Source organism: Thalassophryne amazonica, chromosome 14 (genome assembly GCF_902500255.1).
Source record: "Thalassophryne amazonica chromosome 14, fThaAma1.1, whole genome shotgun sequence".
In the NCBI taxonomy this organism is placed as follows: Eukaryota; Metazoa; Chordata; class Actinopteri; order Batrachoidiformes; family Batrachoididae; genus Thalassophryne; species Thalassophryne amazonica.
In genome coordinates, this window is record NC_047116.1 from 68790742 (window position 1) to 68817425 (window position 26684).

Below are 26684 nucleotides of genomic sequence, written 5' to 3' on the forward strand. Positions count from 1 at the left end.
CACTAACTGCTCCGCCTCGGCGCTTCCTGCCGTTTTCTGCTTCATTCTCTTCCTCTTTCTGGCATCAGCAAAGTGCTTTTTGAAGGAGCTGATCGACCCACTCGAACTTCTCTTGATTGTTTTCCCCCGCTCGCGTGCGTGTGTTTGTGTGTGTTTGTGCATGTGAGATCCCAGTAGCGATTAGTTTCCCGATTATGTGGAGATTGGGGATTTCACCGGAAGCCTGGGAGCGGGTGTCACTTTAGGATAGTTGAAGCGGGCGAACTGGAGCAGGTTTCCGGGCGCTGACATGCGCATGTGGCCGCTGTGAGTCTCCGGTCAGAGCCGAATTCCCGTTTCCGTGAGCGCACGATGAGGTGCCTGCGTGACTTTTTACACTGCACTTAAAACACGGAAAGACAGAGGACTGCTCCTTGCGGTTCTCACCGCGGCGAGAAACCCAAGGTTATCCTTAAAAAAAAAATACTATTCTTACTCCCTTTTTTTTTTTAATCAGACGCTTTTTGGAGTCCAACCTGAAGGGAGAAGAAACCTCAAGGAGCGCACACTTGTCCTGCTCCTCCCGCGCCCTTAAACTGTAAAGAGACGAAAGAAGCAAAAGAAAAGAAGAAAGATGAAGAAGTTTAGGAAGGTTTTGGACGGTTTGACCACGTCCTCGCCGGGAGGGACGATCGGATCGCCTTCGTGCGGCAGCGCGGCCGGAACACCCACCGCGGCGCCCACTCCCAGAGACATCGACGTCCAGGAGACTCTCGTGTCGGAAAACTTTCAGCTGTGTAAGGTGGGTGAAAAAACAAAAAACAGGGATTTATTGCCGACTTGTGGCGACTGAATTTCCCGAGCGGTTGGTCAGATCGGCACACCTTTCGGTGGCCTTCAGATAAGCTCCGAGTGAATCCTGAATCAGTGCTGCTGGGTTGAATAATAATTCATAATTCATTTTATTGTGTAAAATATTTGTATACATGATTGCATATAACGACACATCATAACACATCATAACATTCAATAAAAACAGCTATTAACAATTAAAATCTGGTGGCATTCATTATACTATAATACAGATCATAATTTGCTTCAAAAATATCTGTACTTGAGGATAAGACCACTTTAGGTGGCAAACTATTCCAGCTCTTTACTGCTCGGTTACTAAAGAATTCTTTCCTCACATTGAATACAGATCTATTAACTTCCAAGCACAATTCATGACCTCTAAGGCCAGTATACCTTCTCAATTCAAAAAATACAGTGGGGCCAACATTCTCAAAGCCATGCAAAATTTTGTATATTTCAATCAAAACTCGAGTTCGTCTGCAAAGTTCAGCACTCCGGACAGCTCTTTCAATCGCCTGAGAAATGAGGCTTTAAAAATGTTATTGATTTATTGTTTTAACCAGTTGACCTTTTGAAAACGTATTTATTTTTGCTGTTGTGCCTTCGGGCCAAAGTACTGTAGTTCTCCTGTTAGTTCTTTGTTGATCTAAAGCTTTGGAGCCTGTGTGCGCAGCTGGTGTCCCGGTGGCGATGTGTGTGTGTGTGTGTGTATGTGTGTTTGCGTCTGCACACTTCTGGCAACCGATGACACTCTGGTTCCCGCATATGCGCATTAAAGCGCATTAAAGCCACAGTGTTTGGTGTATCGGCTGCAGCGCAAAACGATCCGGTGATTGTCGTTGGATACCAGCCAACACGCACGATGACATAACGGGGTGTCCCTCCAGTGCATGCATGCAAAAATGCATGCATAAAACAAAAGAAAAAGCAAAAGTGCACCGCACGCCAAGCGACAGATCCTGCAGTAGTGTCCTAGCTGTTGTGCTTTTCACTAGGAAGGAGGGAGAAGGAAGGAAGGAAGGAGAAAGAGGGAGGGACGTGCTCGGTGAGTGGTGGTGGGGAGTTGTATTTATAGCAACCTCTGCCGCCCATTGCAGCCTTTTTTCTGGATGCATTTTTATTTCTTTCTTTCTTTCTTTATTTATTTATTTTTGGAGCTGACTGCAGCGATTGTTCCTCAAAGAAGGGGTTGGGGGGGGGGGGGGGATTTTTGTATCTGCCTGTGAATAATTCATTGAGAAGCTAACAGTACCTGAGTTGTTTGTCAGGCTTTATTACTGGACATGGTGGCAGTTTTTTGTTTTTTTTTGTGGAGGTGGAGGGAGGTTGATTCACAAGCTGAAATGGATGCTGCAGAGTCTCCTTGGCAGGCAGACAGACAGGGAGGAAGAAAGTGCTGGAAAAGAACAACACAATTACTCCATCCCATTCACGAAGCTGCTCCTTCTCCAAGCTTAATGCGTTTGTAATTAAAACCTGGTGAAATCACTGAACGTTTTGAAGAAAAAGTCAGCCTATCTTCCTGATTCCTCACAGGGCATCCATTTGTGCCTGTGAAGGTGCAGAGCAGACGTCATTACGTGTGCGTGAAAGACACAGGGAGCAAGAGGCAACAACTTGGAATCAGTCCTGTTCCTTTTCTGAGCACAGACAGGGTTAAAGGTATTCTGGTAAAGACTGTGTGCACGATCGATCCACAGTGTTATCAGACTACTTGTGTCATCACAAATCCATGCCCAGTGCAGTGCATTAGAAGTGAGCAAATACTGTATAATCCAGGCTATGTTCTTCTCCAGTGCAATGTTTCACAGAGCAGGTGTGGAGTAGGAGGTAGAATACCAATATATAGACCATGGATCAAGTCCAGGTCCACTTAAGGCTACCTGCCTATGTCCTTGGGCAAGACACTTCATCTGTATTGTTTCAGTCCACCTAGGGTACCAACCAAATCATGTCACTGTGCAGAAACCAGAGATAAACATGGTCCCATTGAGCCTCATGTCCTGGAAAGGATTCTTGATTTTGGTGTTAAATAGGGGTGTAAGGGTACACTACCTCCATGATATGATACATATCAACCCAGTTTTACAGCAAGTTGTGACTCAGCAGCATGAAATATACATTAATCTATTGGTTCATGATATTGTGGCGAAAGCGCCTCATTTCCGGCACAGCAGCACAAATTCATTCTAATTCATTCCGTGATGGCTGCACGAAATTAAAAGTTAAGTGGGGGTCGGGGGGGGGGGGGTTATGGTTATGGTTAATGTTAGGGTGGGGGAAGGAGTAGGGTTAATTGCGGACATGTGCGGGTGTCGGCCGACTCATACAAGCATGTTTCACGCATATTGCGGATGTTAAGCGAATATGAGCCAATTTTGTGCGCAATCCATATGCAAATCCTCCTAAACGCCAGTGGGACAGGGCCCTTACATGTATTTTCAGATGTATAAAAACCAAGTGGCAACACTTGCACTTGAGTTTGTATTTTGACCCAACCTGGAAGTCATAAATCTTGTAGTACCTTGATTGCCTGCTTGTGGCTGGATCCAAAAACAGAGCACATTCCCACAGGACTCAGTGTTAAAATGTCCAACTTTAGAGCAGAAATAATCATGTTTACAGCCTGGTTCAAAAATTGTTTTGGTTTTTATAGATAGTCTTCTCCTCCATGTCAGCTGTTTCTGTGTAGGCTCTCAGTTGTCCAGGTGGTTTCCATAGTAGAGAAACTTGAATCTTCCATGGCAGCTGTGATTTTTTTCCTAACTTCTTAGTTTAAGGCATTGTAAGCTGTAAAGTTCAGTGTAATTGTGGGCATGGGTGCTTTGAGTGACAGCTGCTGAGTTCAGTGGTTCCTCCTTTCGTAGCCTCCCGTCATAACTCAGACTCTGCTAGCAGCGGCAGCCGTTGTGTTGTTGCTGTGTCTGTTTGTTTCAGAGGTGGGACAAAGTCACCAGCAAGTCATTCTTAAGTCATGAATTGGCAAGTCTCAAGTCAAGCCTGAAGTCATAATGACCACCAGTTGTTTGCAAGCTGACTTGAGACTTGACTTGAGACTTGAGATTTGCCGATTCATGACTTGAGAATGACTTGACAGCGATTTGTGTGAAGGCTCTCAGGTGTCCAGGTGGTTTCCATTGTAGAGAAGCTTGGATCTTCAACTGGACTGGTTTGGTTGATGCGAGGATGTTAAACTCTTTCTTATTTAATATTATATGCTAATAGTGTTAGCAGCTGTTGGTAGGTCCACTTAAAGCACAATGACAAAGGAAATATGCGGCTCATAACTTTTGCTGTCCACACTAAAGTAAACTACCATGCTACTTGTTTGTGTCTTTGCAAATGGCACTTCATCTGCTGAACCCAGCTGGAACTGGGTACTGGTCTAGGCTGAGGAAGTAACCTCTGATTGAGTGACATTCCATCATAGACTTTCATCCTTTTCACACTATGATACCTGTGGATAAGCACTGACTCACTGGACCAGGGTCTGTACACCGAAAAAGAGAAGTGTTAGAGCAACATAATAAAGTACTTCAAGTGGCAACCCTCAAACAAATTATATAAAATTCAGTAAGATATATCTTCTATTATACATTCCAAATCTAAGGTGGAACTCTACAAGTGTGTACTAAGGTACACCTAAATATCTTAAAAAAAAAAAAAAAGAGAGAGAGAGAGCAGAGCCACTTAAGTGCCTGGTCTTGAGAACCAGGGATGATAGGTTAAAAATGTCATTTCTCCATTACATGGAGAAATGTGCAGGGGTGGGGTTTGAACCAGGAACCTTCCACATTGAAACCAAGCACACTAACCACTTGTCCACAAAAATGTTGAATTTCTGACTTGTTGCTCACTAAAAATTCATAGTAAAATGTATGAAAAGTCATGCAGAAAAAAAATGTGTGGAAATTCTAGTGACACAGGGAAAGTAATGCTGGCAGCTGGGAAAGACTGCAAGCTGTAACTGGAAACAGGTGAGTGTCATGACTGGGTATAAAAGGAGTATCCCCAAAAGGCTCAGCCATTCACAAGCAAAGATGGGGCGAGGATCACCAGTTTGTGAACAACTGCGTGAAAAAAATAGTCCAACAGTTTAAGAACAATGTTTCTCAATGTTCAATTGCAAGGAATTTAGGGATTCCATCATCTACAGTTCATAATATAATCAGAAGATTCAGAAAATCTGGAGAACTTTAAGCGGCAAGGCCGAAAAGCAACATTGAATACCCGTGACCTTTGATCCCTCAGGCAGCATTGCATTAAAAACCAACATCACTGTGTAAAGGAGCTTACAGCGTGGGCTCAGGAACACTTCAGAAAACCATTGTCAGTTAACACAGTTCGTTGCTACAAGTGCAAGTTAAAACTCTACCATGCAAAGTGAAAGCCATACATCAACAACATACAGAAACGCCACCTCCTTCTCTGGGTCCGAGCTCATTTGAAATGGACAGATGCAAAGTGGAAAAGTGTGCTGTGGTCTGATGAGTCCACATTTCAAACTGTTTTTGGAAATCATGGATGTCGTGTCCTCCAGACAAAAGAGGAAAAAGACCATCCATATTGTTACCAGTGCAAAGTTCAAAAGCCAGCATCTGAGATGGTATGGAGGGGGGGGGGGGGCATGGGCAACTTACACATCTGTGATGGCACCATCAATGCTGAAAGGCACATCGAGGTTTTGGAGCAACACATGCTGCCATCCAAGCAACATCTTTTTCAGGGACGTCCCTGCTTATTTCAGCAAGAGAATGCCAAGCCACATTCTGCATGTGATACAACAGCGTGGCTTCGTAGTAAAAGAGTGCAGGTACTAGACTGGCCTGCCTGCTGTCCAGACTTGTCACCCACTGAAAATGTGTGGTGCATTATGAAGTGCAAAATACAACAATAGAGACCCTCCATTGTTGAACAACTGAACTCGTACATCAAGCAAGAATGGGAAAGAATTCCACTTACAAAGCTTTAACAATTAGTGTCCTCAGTTCCCAAACGCTTATTGAGTGTTGTTAGAAGGAAAGGTGATGTAACACAGTGGGAAACATACCACTGTCCCAGCCTTTTTGAAACATGTTGCAGGCATCCATTTCAAAATGAGCAAATATTCGCACAAAAACAATACATTTTATCAATTTGAACATTAAATATCTTGTCTTTGTGGTGTATTCAATTGAATATAGGTTGAAAAGGATTTGCAAATCACTGTATTCTGTTTTTATTTACATTTTACACAACGTCTCAACTTCATTGGAATTGGGATTGTAAGAGGACGCATGGTGTCCTGGGGGATCTCCTCCCTGATCTGGACCAGGGCATCACTTAGCTCCTGGGCAGTCTGCGTTGCAACCTGGCGGTGTCGGATGCACTGAAACATAATGTTCCAAAGGTGTTCTGTTGAAGTTAGATCAGACAAGTGTGGGGGCCAGTTAGCAGCATCAGTTCCTTCATCCTCCAGGAACTGCCTGCATACTCTCACCACATGAGGTCGGGCATTGTTGAACCCAGGACCCCAGTATATGGTCTGACAGTGAGTCCAAAGATTTCATCCCGATACCTAATAGCAGTCAGGGTACTGTTGTCTAGCCTGTGCCATCACTGACTCACCACCAAACCGTTTGTGCTGAATGATGTTGGAGGCAGCATAACTTTCCCCACAACATCTCCAGACCCTTTCACGTCTGTCACGTGCTCAGATTGAACCTCCTGTCATCTGTGAAAAGCACTGGGCATCACTGGCAGACCTTATAATTCTGGTGTTCTATGGCAAATTGAGCTCCATGGTGCTGGCCAGTGAACACAGCGCCCACAAAAGAAAGTCAGGTCCTTAGGCCAACCTCATGGAGTCTGTTTCTGATTGTTCTGTCAGATACATTTTCACCAGCGGCTTGCTGGAGGTCAATTTGTGGGGCTCTGGTCATCCTGTTCCTCCTTGCACAAAAGAGCAGATACTGGTCCTGCTGATAGGTTAGGGACCTTCAACAGACCTGTCCAGCTTTCCTAGAGAAACTGTCTGTCTCCTGGAATTTCCTCCATGCTCTTGTCTTTAATTTATATTTTGTATTTGTTATCATGGGTATATGTATATTTTTTATACATATGTATACATTTTTATTTTTTGGGTTAAAGGGGTGGGCATTTATAAAGTTTTGCTTCTGCCTACACCCTTTCGGGCACATAGGGTACATTGTTAAATTTTTCTTTATTATTTATTAATTTTCTTTATTTATTGTTAAAGTTTTCTTTATTAGTTTTCTTTGCTATTTTACATCTGTGTGTGCCAAATAAATTCATTCATTTATTCATGCTCTTGAGACTGTGCTTGCACACACAGCAAACCTGGCAATGGCACATATTGATGTGCCATCCTGGAGGAGTTGGACCACCTGTGCAGCCTTTGTATGGTCAAGGTACTGCACCATGCTACCAGTAGTAACACTGACCCAAGCCAAATGCAAAAGTAGTGAAAGATCTGCCAGAAAAGAAGAAGACGGAAAAATGTCACTGGCCTCCACCTGTAAAACCATTCCTGTTTTGCTGGTCGGGTCAATGTTGCCTCTAGTGCTGTTGGTTGTCCATTCGGCTCCTCCCGTTTTGTGTTCGGGGTCACCACAGCGGATACAACCAGATCCGCATTGATATTTTGGCACAGGTTTTACGCCGGATGCCCTTCCTGATGCAACTCCAGTGTTACCTGGAGAAACACACACAGCCGCTGGTGTTCCAAAGAGGTCTCCCATCCAAGTACTGACCAGGTCCCGCGCTGCTTAGCTTCTGAGATCTGATGGGATCAGGCTTACACAGGCTTGATACCTTACTGAATTTTCATGTGAGCTCGTCATTGATGTGATGTCCGTATTGACATGATCACATCCACTACAACGGGGTGAGCAACTTATTGCAGAAAGGGCCAAGAGGGTGCAGGTTTTCTTTGCAGCCACTGATTCCACCAGGTGATTTCACTGACTAACTGATTCCATCTGCTCCTCATTTCCGGCACAGTGATATTAATCAGAACGCATTCACTGGCTCACAGCCAGTGAATGCGTTCCTCGGCTATTTGCACCGCACAAGTTGACCACTCGTTGACCTTCAGCGCAACGCAATGATGGGGAACACATATTATCACATGTGCGCCAACCACCCATGTGCAGGGCACAGAGGTGTATGACTGTGTGCAAACGATGACGACATGGGGGGGGGGGGGGGGATAAAAAGACATCACCTATGGCCCCCAGCCACATCTCAGCACGCACAGCGATGACCATGCACCCAGGCTGGGACATATGAAATTATCTGTACAAACGTTGTGATCAGCACAGAGGGTTTACGCAGACCCTCAGTGGCTGTGAACGTTGCTGGACTGTGCACTGGTCACTGCGCACACGAGGGAAGAGGGGGGATGGGGGGATGTTTATATATCATTTTATTTCATACATGGAGTTTCATTAAAGTCCTTGCTTATGTCTGTGGGAATGAAGAAAGAGCAACAGGCGGACGATACTTCCTGTATTCTCTGCTCTTTTTCTATTAGGAATTAAATATTCCATGCTTCCCTGCTGCTGGGAAAAGCTCTTCACTGCTCTGTGATGTGTGGTCTCACAACTGTCTCTGTGTGTTCGTGTGCGTGCACGCTCGTGTGCACAAAACCATGTCTGCAGGATTGTACACGGCTGTCCCACCATATGTCCCTCCTGACAGCGGCTGGAATTTTTCACTGTTTGCCAATTAGTTGTTTTTTGTCACCCATTTTCGGCTGGTTTTTGCCTCTTTCGCCCAACTTCGTGTTATGTGTGAAGAGGCCAGCAGTGAGTGCTGTAGGTGTGAGTTTTGTAGGGGAGACCGGGACCGTTGCCCCCACCCCAAATTTTTTTTTGAATTTACAACTCTGAGACACTATTGTCTGCATTTTGAGGGTCAAATTTTGTGAAGTAATATTAATATGTTGCATAACGAGACAATCATGTAACAGCTCAAAAAACAGTTTTAATAACACTAAGTCAAATCGATATCGGATCAAATTGAATCGAATTGAAATAATCGATTCTGAATCTTAAGAATCTGAATCAAATCGATTCTTGAAATTTGAATTGATACCCAGCTCTAATGTCAGAGCACAAACTGAACATGATGTCAAACGAATTGTCTGAAGACCTCCAAGACAGGATTGTCTCGAGGCACAAATCTGGGGAAGGATACTTAAATATTTCTGCTGCTTGTAAAGTCCCAATGAGCACAGTGACCTCCATCATCCATAAATGTAAGAAGTTCAGATCCATCAGGACTCTTCCCAGAGTTGGCCGTCTGTCTAAACTGAATGATCCGGGGATAAGGGCCTTAAGGGCCTTTCACACTGAAAGCATCAGACGCATCAGAAATGGCAAAAATCGGTCTAAAAAGCATTATTTTCAATGAGACGCGTTGCTTTTTAGACGCGTCAGAAGCGTCGCGTCAAAAGCTGAGCTAAAACGACGCTTCTGCCGACAACCGCGCATTGCCGCTTGTCGGCAGGCTGACGCGGTCAAAGTTCAAACCAATCCAACTTTCGACACGCTAAGCTGTGACGTACCTTTGCGCTGTCCAATAGGAATGACACGTTGGGCCAAAACACGGAAGACTAGTGGCAGAAACCAGTGATCTGTACAAAACAAACGTGTCACACAGTACTGCTCATTTATAGAGCAGTTTTCTGAAGAAAAATCCTTGGAAATGTTTTTTGTTATTGTTGTTTGTTACGTCAGAATTTCTGATTACTGTTTAAAAAGTTTAGAACACTTGTAATTAAAATAGCTAAATCAATCAATAAATGGTTCTTTAGAAACCTTTCATCTGTAAATTAAAACCACCTGTTATTTCAGATTAGATAATTTCTTGTTTAACATAAGGAACCTTGGACATTTATTTTTAGACAAAATAACATGGAAATTTGTACATTTTTTTTTTTAAGTCTGGCAGATTATTTATATCTCATTTCAACCAGAAAAACAGACACTGTAAATAAATACAAATGTTTATTATAAATGCAACAGGAAATAATTTAACAATGACTGCAGTGTGATTGTAAAGTAGGATTTCTGTGACATAAACCTCATGATGAATTTTTTTATAGTCATTTCAACTTGTAATTTCACCAAAATATGTAATTGCCTTTAATGCTGTTATCAGGACAGAGTCATTTCTAAAATATGAATTTGAGCATAATAAGTGGAGAGCTTCTACCTGTGCAAATTTGTGGACATTTTTAATGAGCCGTTCATTTATTGTTAAAATATAAAGTGAAATAGCTTTTTAAAAAATAATAAAATAGTTGCTGTTGAAAGAGCCTTTTATTTAGAAGCAGGTGATGTTATGCTGAATTCTCGGGACCAGATGAAGGTCTCTTCTGCAACTTTGAACTCTGGTGGTGTTGCTGAAAAGCAGAGATGTTTTCTTTCGACTGGACTTCGTGGTGTTCAGCTCATCAATGGAAGTCTGGTTGTCTGCACAGCAAATGTTCCTGATTGGGACAAATAAATATTTCTTTAAATATAAAGAAACACTAAACAGTTTACATATATAAAAAAGAAAAAAAAAAAGGAAAAAAACAATGGAAAAAATGCCCGAAAAAAGTTATTTAAAGTTGAAATTTGTGGGTCCGAAAAAAGCTGTAGCTTTATTTGGTAAAAATAAGAAAGACTGAATCATTTACAAATTAAAGTGTTCACTTAGATCAACTGTGCTAAAAAGCCAAGCTAACGTTAGCCGATCAATAAACCTTCACAGCAGTACACAAACGTCACGTTTTACTTTTATTCTCACCTCGTTAAAGCTGCAGAACTAAACTCTGTTGGTCAAACTGGGACTTTGCATATATCCAAAAAGTGGGAGATTTCGGTGGGTTTGCTCCATCCCTCCGGCTGCCTGCCTCGGTCTGCCCAGGAATGATGCCTGAAGGCCGGCTTCTCCGTGCAGGTCAGCCCGCTGTCACGGTTCAATTGATATCCCACCAAGTCGTCAGTCCTCCCTCGGTCGGCGTCACTCCGAAAAGTAGCTGAAAAAAAGCTTCTCCCAGCAGGGTGATGGGAGAATCGTTCTACTACTGTTTTTTAAAGCTTTTTTGTGGTTCAGGCGACCCAAATTTAAGATGGCAATTGCTGAACTTTTTTCAGGTTGTGGAAACAGCCAGAGTGAGACATAGCAATCTCCACCCCCTTGCTGCTTCTGAAGCGACACGTCTGACATCACGACGCGTTGGAAACGCATCAGTCTGGCGTTACGATGCATTGCGAAGCTTTGAAGCGTCGCGCTGATGCATTTAGTCAGGGAGGTAACCAAGAACCCAATGGTCACTCTGTCAGGGCTCCAGCATTCCTCTGTGAAAAGAGGAGGACCTTCCAGAAGAACAACCATCTCTGCAGCAATCCACCAATCAAGCCTGGATGATAGAATGGCCAGGCGGAAGCCACTCCTTAGTAAAAGGCACATGGCAGCCCGCCTGGAGTTTACCAAAAGACATCTGAAGGACTCTCAGACCATGAGAAACAAAAATTCTCTGGTCTGATGAGACAAAGATTGAACTCTTTGGTGTGAATGCCAGGTGTCATGTTTGGAGGAAACCAGCCATCTTCCCTACAGTAAAGCGTGGTGGCAGCATCATGCTGTGGGGATGTTTTTCAGCATCAGGAACTGGGAGACCAGTCAGGATTAGGGAAAGATGAATGCAGCAATGTACAGAGACATCCTGAATGAAAACCTGCTCCAGAGTGCTCTTGACCACAGACTGGGGCAGGACAGCAGGACAATGAGCCTAAGCACACAGCCAAGATAGCAAAGGAGTGGCTTCAGGACAACTCTGAATGTCCTTGAGAGGACCCAGCCAGAGCCCAGACCTGAATTTGATTGAACATTTATGAAGAGATCTGTGCACTCCCCATCCAATCTGATGGAGCTTGAGAGGTGCTGCAAAGAGGAATGGGCAAAACTGCTCAAAGATAGGTGCACCAAGCTTGTGACATCATATTTAAGAAGACTTGAAGCTGTAACTGCTGCCCAAGGTGCATCACCAAAGTACTGATCAAAAGCTGTGAATACTTATGTAAATGCGACTTCCTTAGTTTTTTATTTTAATACATTTACAAAAAAACAAAACAAAACAAAAAATAAAGAAAAACCCTTTTTCATATTTTCATTATGATGTGTTGTGAGTAGAATTTTTAGAAAAAAAAAAATTTCCTCCATTTTGGAATATGGCTGTAACTGAAGTGCTGTACTTTCCTGATCCACTTTGAGTTTAGGCCATCTGTGTTTTTTATGGAAATCCTGTACAAAATTGAACTGAGTTCATCCAGTGTCTCAATTTTTTGTGCATTCACATTCATTTTGAGGAAAGTAGACATGTTCCTTTAATTAATTTTAGCTCCAATATTTTGCTAATCCTATACTATAGATTGTTTTAATGCTTTCAAAGGTCATAAAATACATTTCTTCCTTTAGACAAGAAAAAAAATATTGAAGTGGATCAAATGGTAACCCAAACTCTTAGCAGTTTTCTATTTCCCATCAGTTTTCACTGGAGTCAATGGTTCAAACAGCTGTTATCATTTAGTTTCTGGAACCATGCATTACTGGAATAAATATAATATTTGGGCTTGTCCAAACAATATGAGCCTATAATCTGTTATCTGCCCTCAAATGATGAGATAAATCAAAGGGTGATTTCATTTATGTAAAAGGTCATAACACATATTTCAAGTTATTTTAAGAGACAGTTTTTAAATGGAGCAAGGTGAAACTTGAGGTTGCTGAAAAGTGAAATCTCAGATCTGCATTCTGGCCTCAGTGGTTCCTGTGATACAGCAAGGGGGTTATCAAGGCCAAAGCTCCAAACAAGCATTCCCATTTATTTTCAGGAAAAAATAACTGGATAAAATAGAAGCTTGGAGTCCCTGAGCAATTTAAGATCAGCCTCTTACTATGTCATTGTTTCCTGAGATCTGGGTAGTTGTTGAAGTTTGTTGTTTTTAGCTGTTGCTGTGGTAATGCTTCTAATTTTGGCAAAATGCCTATTGAAAGTTCATATCTTGCAAATGAACTTGACTGAGCTACAACTCTTGAGATATGGCACAGCATTCATGAATAAGCAATCAATATTTAATATTATGTATTATTATAATTATTATTATTGTTTTTTGCTGTTGTTATTATTATTGAGTTGGTTGAATGAGGATGATGAATGAGGCAATTTAGTCAAGTTACCTTGTTGGTTGTACAATTAGACATTAACATCTGTGGAGACCTCATGTGTGGTAATCCCAACTCACCTTTAATAATGATTTTAAAAACATCATAAAAATATAAAAAATTGAACTAAGCGTTATGTCAATGTAATATTGTATGGAGTAAGCGGATATTGAAAACAAATGAATGTTAAACTACGGAAATAGTTCCTCCTGAAAGCAAATGTTATGTAAATGCTGAGAATGTCAGTGAAAATCAAACATTGATGAAATGCATAATCAGGCTTTCCAAATGTGAACAAAACACAATTACCCCTGAAAATGTTCAATAATGGACAGTATTGCTGTTGAGTGTTGCTTTTGTCAATATTCTAAATAACACTGCAGTCAGTGTTGTTAGTTTTGTTGGACAGACTGTAATCTAATGGAGATAGAGCTCCGTGTGCTGCTGCAGTATGTGTGGGAGGGTTTGGTGTCTTGGCTAACTTCTTAAAGTTAGTCATGACTTCTGTCCTCAGTGTGGGAAGATGCAATAACTCAATTCTGGATTACATTTTTGTGCCTTTATGGAGAGAAGATGCTGCACAACACAACGGGGTTTGGTGAGTTATCAGTCTGAAAGAGCGAAAAAGAGCAGTAGAGGTGTAGGCTGCTACAGGACAGAGGGCTAGAAACGATTTTGGAGGCAACAAGAATAAACTGAAGGAAAGGAGAAAAGCTGAATCATATATGCTTTGTTTAATAGACAGTTACAGATATCTGTCAAACCAGGGGGTGATTTTTACATCCACCAACAAAGTTGGACGTGTTCCTGATTTTGTCCCTGTTGTTTGTTTGCTTGTCTGTTTTTGAACAGCCTGGAGCCCACAATTTTTCATATGTCATTAACTTTTTTTTTTTATTCATATCCTGATAGGCAAGAATTATTCAATTCTAAAGATTCTAATAGATTACAGTTTGTTCATGTAAATGGGGAATCTTCTTCACAGACTAAAGTTAATTATGGAGTTCCACAAGGTTCTGTGCTAGGACCAATTTTATTCACTTTATACATGCTTCCCTTAGGCAGTATTATTAGACGGTATTGCTTAAATTTTCATTGTTACGCAGATGATACCCAGCTTTATCTATCCATGAAGCCAGAGGATACACACCAATTAGCTAAACTGCAGGATTGTCTTACAGACATAAAGACATGGATGACCTCTAATTTCCTGCTTTTAAACTCAGATAAAACTGAAGTTATTGTACTTGGCCCCACAAATCTTAGAAGCATGGTGTCTAACCAGATCGTTACTCTGGATGGCATTTCCCTGATCTCTAGTAATACTGTGAGAAATCTTGGAGTCATTTTTGATCAGGATATGTCATTCAAAGCGCATATTAAACAAATATGTAGGACTGCCTTTTTGCATTTACACAATATCTCTAAAATCAGAAAGGTCTTGTCTCAGAGTGATGCTGAAAAACTAATTCATGCATTTATTTCCTCTAGGCTGGACTATTGTAATTCATTATTATCAGGTTGTCCTAAAAGTTCCCTAAAAAGCCTTCAGTTGGTTCAGAATGCTGCAGCTAGAGTACTGACGGGGACTAGCAGGAGAGAGCATATCTCACCCGTGTTGGCCTCTCTTCATTGGCTTCCTGTTAATTCTAGAATAGAATTTAAAATTCTTCTTCTTACTTATAAGGTTTTGAATAATCAGGTCCCATCTTATCTTAGGGACCTCGTAGTACCATATTACCCCATTAGAGCGCTTCGCTCTCAGACTGCGGGCTTACTTGTAGTTCCTAGGGTTTGTAAGAGTAGAATGGGAGGCAGAGCCTTCAGCTTTCAGGCTCCTCTCCTGTGGAACCAGCTCCCAATTCAGATCAGGAGACAGATACCCTCTCTACTTTTAAGATTAGGCTTAAAACTTTCCTTTTCGCTAAGGCTTATAGTTAGGGCTGGATCGGGTGACCCTGGACCATCCCTTGGTTTTGCTGCTTTAGACGTAGATTGTGGGGGGGTTCCCATGATGCACTGTTTCTTTCTCTTTTTGCTCCGTATGCATCACTCTGCATTTAATCATTAGTGATCGATCTCTGCCCCCCTTCACGGCATGTCTTTTTCCTGGTTTTTTCCCTCAGCCCCAACCAGTCTCAGCAGAAGACTGCCCCTCCCTGAGCCTGGTTCTGCTGGAGGTTTCTTCCTGTTAAAAGGGAGTTTTTCCTTCCCACTGTTGCCAAGTGCTTGCTCATAGGGGGTCGTTTTGACCGTTGGGGTTTTTCATAATTATTGTATGGCCTTGCCTTACAATATGGAGCGCCTTGGGGCAACTGTTTGTTGTGATTTGGCGCTATATAAGAAAAAAAGTTGAGTTAAGTTGAGTTAAAGGTCATAGGTAAAAAGGGCAAAGTGAGGAAAAATCTTGGAAAATTCCCTATCTTTACATTAAAGGAATTTTCAAAAATTCATACCTCTGTCAAAAAAGACAAAATTTCTTTCATATTTGAAAGCATTATGTAGGATGGTGTCCTTTATTAACTGACAAACTTTAATGCAGATCTGATTCAGATTACAGATTTTGTGGTCATTTATATTTAACATTGACAACCCTGTTTCATGTATATTTTACACTATATCTTAATCAAACATGCCCCAATTATGCTCATACTTGAAGGTGAGGTGCAGACTGGCACTAATTATTGGCTGACATGTTTTGGAACTGAAATCTGACACTTTTCAGATATGCGCCAATTCGTCATTCCGACGCCATTCTGGGTGATTGTGGATATGTGTGACAGGGGTATAACTTTGATCTGTATCTAATCTGTATTGCAGATTTAGCATATATATATATATATATATATATATATATATATATATATATATATATATATATATATATATATATATATATATATATATATATATATACGAGGTCTATCAGAAAAGTATCCTACCTTTTTATTTTTAAAAAAAACTATATGGATTTGAATGACGTGCGATTACACCAATCATGCTTGAACCCTCGTGCACATGCATGAGTTTTTTCACGTGTGTCGGTGATGTCATTTCCCTGTGGGCAGGCCTTGAGTGAGATGTGGTCCCGCCCTCTCGGCTGAATTCCTTTGTTTCACACGCTGCTCGAGACGGTGCGCGTTGCTTTATCAAAATTTTTTCTGGACCTGTGAGGAATATCCGAGTGGACACTATTCAAGAAATTAAGCTGGTTTTCGGTGAAAAGTTTAAGGGCTGATGAGAGATTATGGGGTGTTTCTGTCGGTGTAAGGACTTCCCACAGAGCGGGACGTTGCGCAGCACTTCCAGGCGCCATCGTCGGCCTGTTTCGACCTGAAAACATCCTAATTTAAGGCTTAATTCACCCAGGATGTCGTGAGAGAACAGAGAAGATTCAGAAGAGGCCGGCATGAGGCCTTTATGCGGACATTCCACTGTTTAAGGACATTTTGTAATGAAAGACGTGCGCGCAAATTCGCCGATTCGTTTCCGTGACGACTCGGCGAATCTGTGTGCACCGTGACAGGAAAAACACCTCCGTGTTGAAAACCATTTGTAAAATTCAGGCGGCTTTTGATGGCTTTCAACAAGTGAGTAACTGAGAAATTGTTTAACAGCTTGGGCATGTTCCAAGTTGTCCGTTAAGGTTTCCAACGGAGGTGTTTTTCCTGTCGCGACCCCCCGCGGTCGGGTCCGGCCCGACATGCGACTCTGCCCGCACGTTCTTTCATTACAAAATGTCCGTTAACAATGGAATGTCCGAATAAACTCCTCATGCCGACTTCTTCTGAAAGTTCTCTGTTCTCTGAGGACTTCCTGGGTCAACAGAGCCTGAAATGTGGAAGTTTTCAACTTGAAACGGCGAGACGCTGCCGCCTCGAAGCGCAGATCGCCGTCAGGCACCGTGGGCCGTCCTTACGGCGACACTACCAGACCAAAATCTCTCATCAGCCGTTAAAATTTTTACCGAAAACCAGCTGAATTTATCGAATGGTGTCCACTCAGTTGTGCCTTACAGTTTTGAAAAAATTTTGATCAAACAAAGCAGCAGTCTCTGAGCCATTCCTAAACAATGAAAAAATCGACGAGAGGGTGGGCCAGTCCTCACTCAAAGACTGCCCACAGGCGAATGACGTAACCGACAGGCGTGAAAAAAAACTCTCGCATGCCCACGAGGGTTCAAGCATGTCTGATGTAATCACACATGATTCAAATCCATATGGTTTTTGAAAAAAATAAGGTCGGATACTTTTCTAATAGACCTCGTATATATATAGCAAATATGTCATACATAGTGAAAAATAAAAGTGTGCAGGGTATGGACCAGCTCTCTGATCCCTTTGATTGATGAGGAAAGCATTGCCTTCAGGGCTGATGTAAAACTGCAAAAAAATAATGTCATATTGATCTGCATTATAATCAGATTGGAATCTTGACCACACTAGCACAATAACTGTCTAAACAAGTACTCAGAATATTTATGGCATCTATGATTGCTCATGTCCTGGGCATGACATTAAACAGTAACTGTGACTGTAGGTGGCCCTCCAGCTGGTACATGACTCATTTTTAGCAAACATAAATCCAGCCACCATAATTTGCCTCATAAAGCAGACAAAACAGAAGATCTTTTGTTCGTGCGCTCCACGGGAGTAACTCCACTTCTGCCTTGATGGCACACATTATCATTTAAATCTTCATCCTTGCCAAAAAATTAAATCAAATAAAATAAAATAAAATAAATAAATAAATAAATAAAATAAAAGAGAGAACAGTGGACAGCAGTCTTGTCCTGGATGGTGCTGGCTGGTGCAGTGCTGAGGGATGGTCCCCATGGCAGCAACAAGGTCCAAACCCGAGGAGGCTAATGTTGGTGGGTGCCTGGAATGTTCTTTGTCCCATAAAGAATGATCCCGTTGATGGGGCTTGGAAAGCTCTGCATTGCAGTGGCAGGGCTCTTTGAGGTCAGCATACGTGGAGGTGGCCATATGTCAGTGGGTGGATATGTAAGTTTGGATCTGCTTGCGCCAGTTGTTGGAGCATTAAATGAGTGGCCGTTTAGGCCGTGGATCGGCTACTGCTGATGGTGTCAGATATCACCACTGTCAGCAAGGATATTGTAAGACTCAGACTAAGGCATTCTTTGTGTGTCATCTACTGTCTCAGTGTCCTGTCTGACTGCAGTGAGAATTGAGGGAGAAGGAGGTGAGAGAGACTTTTTGCTTGGAGCTTCATTTGGTGATTGATGACTTTCCTGGAGGTGACAGTACTACTCAAAAATACTAAAGCGCAAACTGGACAAGACGAGAGGCGAGAAAGTGATCAAAGTCAACATTCAGGCAGTGAGCTGTGGAACTGTGAGGGTTTTAAAGAGGAGCAAACTAATCAGGTTGATGTGAAGCACGTGTGTGGAAAGTTCAGGAAAGAGGTGTGGTGAAGTGAACAAAGAAGAGAGAAGAAAGGCAAGAGATTGCGAGAGGGCAAAACAAAGTGGTGCAAAACAAGAGAAGAGAGTGACAGAAAAACTAACTGTGAGAAACATGACATGTGCAAAAACTGAATGTGAGCAAACCAAAAGGGGAATAACTAAGAACTACCGTAACAAGAGGAAAACCAGGAAACTACTGCTTAAAACTAAAACTGGAATGGAACTGTTTCAATAAAAATGGCAGAACAAACTATGGAATGAACAAAAACAAAACAGGTGACAACTGAATAATACAATAAACAACAAATGAAATGTAAACTGACAAGCAACATCAAAGATAAATAACAAAAACCTGTGACCAAGCACATACAATAAATGTGATAAACAACAAAACTAAAAAAACCTAAAGGACCATGACAAAACAAATACAAAAACGAACTATAGAATAAATAAATGCAAAACAAAATGATAAGATAAAGAATGGAACCAGTGACTACCTAGAAAGTTGCATTAGACAAAGCATTAAACAGAACCACACTGAGATTTACAAGAGAAAGATTTAAAAAAATGAAAACAAAACTATAAAACCATAAAGGACATAGTGCCAAAATCAGGACCTAAACCCTGAGCTGGGGCCAAGCATGACAGTATAATTTGTCAGCATTAACCCTCTGGAGTCCTCTGGAGTCTCTACAGAATCTGACTGTTTAATTGATGCAGGGAGATCATTCCACAGAAGAGGGGCACAATAAGAGAAACCTCTGTGACCCACAGACATTTTATTCACCTTAGGGACACAAAGCAGTCCTGCGCCATGAGAATGCAAAGTAGGAAATTGCTAGACATCCATCTTCTTACTGATGCAAGACAATCTTCTAAGGATGAGGATCATCAACACAGCAGTGAAAGGCAATCCCAAAACGCCACAATATGTGCCCAAGGGGTGCTATATAAAGGGAGAAAAACAGGGGGCCTAAGACAGACCCCTGTGGAACCCCAAGTTTCATTGTAGGTGAGCTATTTTGAGAATAGACAGCTCAAATGTCATTGTACAACCCCTGCAGAGAGGGCCATGAGACTCAGTAGGAACAGCCGTCACAGTAAAATGAGCAAAACATGCTTCCTGTGACAGTGAGCATGATGTTAGTGCCAGCTGTCCACAATCACACCATGGAAGGTGCCACACTCCTCACATAGGACAGCTTACAGAAAGAGAGAGAGCAATGTGACAAACGGAAAAGCTGCACTCAGTAGCACCTCATATGTGGGTGATAGAGGTCAGAGAGACTGACCACACTTGCTCAAAGTGACAGGAGGGACACAAATATACAAATAAGAACAAAATATTTGATATGAATGAGTTGTTTTAGAGAACAGGCAGAAAATGGTTTAGTTCCTTTTAGTTTCATACAGCATCAAATTTCGATATAGCAAATTAAAAACAAACACAAGCAAACAACAATTGCAACAACAAACAAACAGCAAACATTAAAATGTGCATCACTATTCCATTCTCTTGTTGAGATGTTCCAAAGGCATTCAAATGTTCCCCAGCAATAAACCATCTCCATAAAAGATTTCCATAAAAGAATTAGAGCTTGACCTCTGACCTTGATTGCTGACCCACCAAACTAAAAACAACCATTCATAGGCCCAATTTATGTGCGAGGTTTGATTAAAATCATATTAGGCATTCTTAAATTAGATTACTAAGAATACATATATGAACATAGTTATATCAACACCAAGGCAATAACAAGTGCATAGGCCTGTGGTGGTGTCACTAAAATACTTCATTATGTCATGCAGCTAGGAGCCATTTCTTTGGAGCTGAAGGTCAGAAGAAATATTTTTGGTCATTTTCAGGAAAAAAAGTTGATTTGGATTCAATACAAACTTGGAGTCTTACTAATATTGACCTAACATCTGGATTCTAGCTTCAGTTCATGAGACCTGAGTGAGTGAATTATTTTGGTTTTGGACAGATATATTGTGTATTGAAGAGAATGAAAGTGAAAAATTACATGCCCACAATCCATGGTCGCACAGGAGGCCCACCGTTACCACTACCCCTGAGGCACTGCAACTCTGGGCACCTCGACTTCTTTAATTGCTGACTTTTGTTTCTGGTTGCTGACCTAAGATCTTGATCTTGATTACCAAGCTTTGATTCTGATCTTTGGTCCTAACCATTGATCTTTCATCATGATCTATGATTCTCAGCTTTGATCCTGATTGGTGACCTTTGTTGACACCACCATGCTGCCCAGAGGCTGCGCAATGAAATCACACAGCAGTGTTCAGAATAAACAGACCAACAGGAGCAATAGGGATGACCAGAGAGACAGTGAATATATTGCAACCAGAGAACATGTGTTTTATATCACATTTGTCACAAAATAGTTTCTGCATGTACAGTAGTTCTGTTGCATATTTGCAAGCACATATTTATGAGTCCAGGGGATGATGCAGCATACAATGCATACTGTTGGTATGGTTGTGCGTTATAAATACTGATCTGGCAATTAAGCAATCTTCAGATGCACATATGAGTCAATCAAACACACATGGACCAGTTTCATGACTCTGTCCATCACCACTTAAGGCCCGGTCCCACTGGGGAGAGGATTAATTGAGCATGAATTGAGTATACGAGGTCTGTCAATAAAGTAACGGTCCTTTTTATTTTTTTTCAAAAACTATATGGATTTCATTCATATGTTTTTACGTCAGACATGTTTGAACCCTCGTGCGCATGCGTGAGTTTTTCCACGCCTGTCGGTGACGTCATTCGCCTGTGAGCACGCCTTGGGAAGGAGTGGTCCTGCCCCATTGTCGGATTTTCATTGTCTGGAAATGGCGGAATGAAAAGGACTTTTTTTCCATCAGAATTTTTTCAGAAGCTGTTAGAGACTGGCACCTGGAAACCATTCGAAAAATTTATCTGGCTTTCGGTGAAAATTTTACGGGCTTCACAGAGAATAAGGTCTGTTACAGCTTTAAGGACCCCTTTAAGGATGCTCGGCGCGCCGCGCTCCGAGCCGCGACGACGCGGCACAAGCCACCGGACCATTTCTAAACGGATGGCTCTGTGGATACGAGACCGTCGTTTGCTCTTTCTCTGGTTATCACAAGAGCCATTTTCTAGCAGATTTCACTTTTAACAAGAGATTTTGTCATGGAAAGCCGTGTGGAGGCTTCGCACGTAAAGACCGATTCGCTTTGAAGCGAGACAAAGGAACACCTCCGTTTTGGCGTGTCAGAGGACAAGTTTGGACATGTCTATCTTGGCTTTCGATGGTTACCAGTTCAGTAAGTATCAGAGAAGTTGTGGAGAGCTGGACATGTCCAAACTTGCCCTCTGACCGCGTCGTCGCAGCTCGGAGCGTGGTGCGCCGAGCATCCTTAAAGGGGTCCTTAAAGCTGTAGTAACAGACCTTATTCTCTGTGAAGCCCGTAACATTTTCACCGAAAGCCAGATAAATTTTTCGAATGGTTTCCAGGTGCCAGTCTCTAACAGCTTCTGAAAAAATTCTGATGGAAAAAAAGTCCTTTTCATGCCGCCATTTCCAGACAATGAAAATCCGACGAGGGGGCGGGATCACTCCTTCCCAAGGCGTGCTCATAGGCGAATGACGTCACCGACAGGCATGGAAAAACTCACGCATGCACACGAGGGTTCAAGCATGTCTGATGTAAAAACATATGAATGAAATCCATATAGTTTTTGAAAAAAATAAAAAGGACCGTTACTTTATTGACAGACCTCGTACAAATGTCGGGCGTTCATTGTCGTTCGCAACAAAATTGGCCAAAATGACAAAGTTCTCAGTATGAATTACAGATACATGAATAATGTATAGGGAATATATGATGAACAATCATGGATGTATAACGCATGTATTGAGGAAATGGATCGGACGCATTGCGATTATGACGGAAGTATTATGGATGTATTGAGAATGCATGGTGCACGTGTTGCAGAAACAGCAGTTGTATTGCGCATGTGCGGCATCTGCATTGCGGTCATAAAAGAAGCACACTCGGGTTTTTCAGCATCACTATTCACACCGACACCACAGCCTCTGGAGCAATTGCTAGACTTGGACAAGTTGATTGGGGACCCATAACTACATCTGTACATCTCCACAGCTGAACTGGCAATGACTGGCAGGTATGTCGATCTCTGTCTGTTATGCATGCGCAAATTGTCCGCAAAACAGATGCAAAGCAGACGGAATACAAACGCTTTATTCGTGGCCAATCTGTATGCATTCGCTACAACTTATTTCCGTTCGTGATGTGAATGTGATAGGCACGCTATATATCCATTTTACAGACTGTCCCAGTCCACTGCCAAGCCGCAATACCCCGTCAGTTGCAGATATCAGCGGATAACGGCGGATATACAGCGCATAGATTGAGTATGTATTGTGTATGTATTGAGCATGTATTGCGTAGGTAAGGTGGATGTCATCAGCAAACAAAATTTTGTGCAGCTCAAAAATCCTGGTAACGGAAAAACGTGCCTCTATGGATAATTGCAGACGTGCAGGTGTCGGCCGACTCATACAAGCATGTTTCACGGATATTGTGGATGTTTAGCGAATATAAACCAATGTTGTGCGCAATTCATATGCAAATCTTCCTGAACACCAGTGGGACCAGGCCGTTATAAATGTGCAATTTGCATACAGTTGGAGGTAATGAGACAATCTTTATTTAAGAGTTCCATAGTAGAGAAAAACTTTTCATGTACATCCTTTAACCCTTTTCACATTTAAATCATAAAAACAACATGGGTAAAATCCTGTAATATATGATACTTAACTGGTTGTAAATCCTTTGTTAGTCCTTATAAAATGTGTGTTAATAAGTGTTTAATAAGTTTACCTAACTCTTAATAATTGTGTCATGAACACATTCAATGTTAGACAATTAGGCTTATCACTTTTTAGATAAGGCAACAAAAAATTTATGTTGATATGTGTATACTCCTAGATAACTGCTAATAATGATGATTGCAATGATAATGGTGGTGGTGGTTTAGTGGTTAGCACTGTTGCCTCACAACAAGAAAGTCATGGGATTGATTCCTACCTGTGGCCTTTCTGTGTGGAGTTTGCATGTTCTCCCCATGTTTGCATAGGTTTCCTCCTCTGGGTGCTCTGGCTTCCTCCCACATTTATAGACATGCAGGTTAGGTGAATTGGAAACTTTGTAATTGTCCAGGTCTCTCTTGCAAAAGAAATCTTGATCTCAATGGGACTAACCTGGTTCAATTTATATATATATATATATATATATATATATATATATATATATATATATATATATATATATATATATATATATATATATATATATATATATATATATATATGTGGTCTTTTTGAGATAACCTGCTAAAAATCTGACTTAATTGACATAAAAACATCAAGAGCAACCTCTTTGGTGGAAGTTAGGAGCACCCCAGCTCATAAAGCCCCAATCAACTTAACAATTCAAAAACAGAATACAGGATAGCGTATCGCAAACTTATCTTCATGTGTTGAAAATCAGCCAGATGCTTGGAGCTCATGATTGCTACCGTCACTGATAATCATTATCATTTGCATTCTGGGAAGATTTTACTTTGACTGACCTCATTCATATTGTATGTGTCCTTCCTTTGTCACTCTTCACCTCCCTACAAAGTGGAGTACTGGCAATAGAATTTAAATAAAAGAAGAGTGAGGTCATTTATATTCATGAAGTGTTTAACTGCACATGACTGAAGAGTGTGATGCTAAGCACATTAGTTTGAATCATTATTTGGAGGAATCACAGACAGTGGTGGGCACAGCTAACCAGAAACTTAGCTTCGATAACTGGTAATCAGCTAATTGAAACGTTATCTTTTTTTAACTCTAAACCAATAAACTGTCTAAAAACTTATCAGAAGCTACAGATAACCAATAACTTTAAATTTTGCCTCCCATATGCCCTCAGCTACTACGAAACTGATTTTGAGTGTAAACACCGCCAAAGTTTCTCATAGAACCAATAGCGATCACAAATCCAAACAGCCAATGAGTCAGTGCTTCTGTCTTTGTGGACTCTGCTCCCTGCTGTAGGAAAGCATCATTTACCCTGACAGTATACAATAGAGGTGTGCGGATCGATCCTAATATCGATAATATTGACACCAATGCTGGTATTGATATTGAATGATCCTTGTGTAAAAAGATCTATACTCAAGCTTTTATTCTCTCCCGCATGCACTGACTGCTGCACATTCAGATTCATCAAAGTCTACTCTCTGTCTGTAAGAGCAGCGCTGCGCTGTGTCACACAACATGGAGCAGCGCACCCTTGCATTGTGGTTTGCCAGCCCTCTACCTCAGGAGATTTTGTTTTAAGTTGTGTTGAGCGATATTTTTTTAAACAAAAATGTTGATTGTGATACTAAAGTATTTTGTTTTCACGTTCTGTCCTAGGTTTTTTTTGGATCCTTTGGCTCTATGAAGCTTAAATATGAAAAAGTATCGGTATTGGCGATACTGGGCCTGTATTTACTTGGTATCGGGCCTGTATTTACTTAGTTGCTCCGTGAGGCGTCATAACATCAAGCCTGGTTCTGGCAAGATAATTAGGCTGATATCGGACCCGATCTTCCCCTTCCAACAATCTTAAGGGTGCCCCGACAATCGTGATGACGCTAAATATAATCTTATCAGATATTCCTGCCATGTGTGGTTTGTTAAGAAGGAGGTGAGGAGCTAAATGTGACATGCAGCCAATCAGAAAGCGAGGTGTTTTACCTGGGAATGCTCGTCTGTGAAATCTGTTTGTGTGTGTTGTTTTTACCGTGTGGCTGACACCACTCACTGTACAACTAAACCTGTCAGATCTATGATTTTTTTTTTTATCTCCACGTGTGTGGTCTCTCAGCTTTTGGAAACCTACAGATAATTTTAAAATCCTGAATTCGACAACACTGTGATATAACCACTCGCCAGTAGATGGCAGTGTTCTATGCATTTTGACGCCAGTTATATCACACAGCCTGAATCACAATTTAACAGACTTTTTGGCTTTTGGGGAAGCAACCTGGGCTTCTTCTTCATTTTTTACATGAAACAAACACAATCACAACATCTGTAAACCCAGAGAATATATTCACGAGAGTTTTAGGCACAATAAACAAACAGTTTAATGCTACTGTTCAGGTGGAGCCTGATCAGAGCATCTCAAATGCATTTCTTCTGTCGTGAATACCCATAATGCACCTGGACAATTATTGGTCATACTAATAACAATTAAGCCCTGTGCTACAGTGGCGACCTGTCCAGGGTGTTCCCCACCTCTCACCCACTGACCACTGAGATAGGCTCCGGCTCCCCATACCATGCAAGATGGATCTGCACATTGATTAGGCACAGATACGCCCTGCTCTGTTCTCCTTCATTTTTGCTCTGATGGACATATCAAATCAAATCAAATCAATTTCATTTATATAGCGCCAAATCACAACAAACAGTTGCCCCAAGGCGCTTCATATTGCAAGGCAAAGCCATACAATAATTACAGAAAAACCCCAATGGTCAAAACGACCCCCGGTGAGCAAGCACTTGGCGACAGTGGGAAGGAAAAACTCCCTTTTAACAGGAAGAAACCTCCAGCAGAACCAGGCTCAGGGAGGGGCAGTCTTCTGCTGGGACTGGTTGGGGCTGAGGGAGAGAACCAGTAGAGAGGGTGTCTGTCTCCCTGATCCGAATTGGGAGCTGGTTCCACAGGAGAGGAGCCTGAAAGCTGAAGGCTCTGCCTCCCATTCTACTCTTACAAACCCTAGGAACTACAAGTAAGCCTGCAGTCTGAGAGCGAAGCGCTCTATTGGGGTGATATGGTACTATGAGGTCCCTAAGATAAGATGGGACCTGATTATTCAAAACCTTATAAGTAAGAAGAAGAATTTTAAATTCTATTCTAGAATTAACAGGAAGCCAATGAAGAGAGGCCAATATGGGTGAGATATGCTCTCTCCTTCTAGTCCCTGTCAGTACTCTAGCTGCAGCATTTTGAATTAACTGAAGGCTTTTCAGGGAACTTTTAGGACAACCTGATAATAATGAATTACAATAGTCCAGCCTAGAGGAAATAAATGCCTGAATTAGTTTTTCAGCATCACTCTGAGACAAGACCTTTCTAATTTTAGAGATAT

The 26684-nt window shown here is 41.7% G+C and overlaps 1 protein-coding gene across 10 annotated transcripts in view; it reads left to right on the forward strand.

Moving 5' to 3' along the window:
• Positions 1–510: 510 nt before the first annotated feature.
• stxbp5l (syntaxin binding protein 5-like) overlaps positions 511–26684 on the forward strand; it is a 773590-nt gene continuing 747416 nt past the window's right edge. For all 10 annotated transcript variants that reach the window (XM_034186808.1, XM_034186799.1, XM_034186803.1 and 7 more), the window contains exon 1: positions 511–781. In XM_034186808.1, the coding sequence (XP_034042699.1) occupies positions 614–781 (168 nt within the window). In that variant the 5' untranslated portion in view covers positions 511–613. The remainder of the gene's footprint in view (positions 782–26684) is intronic.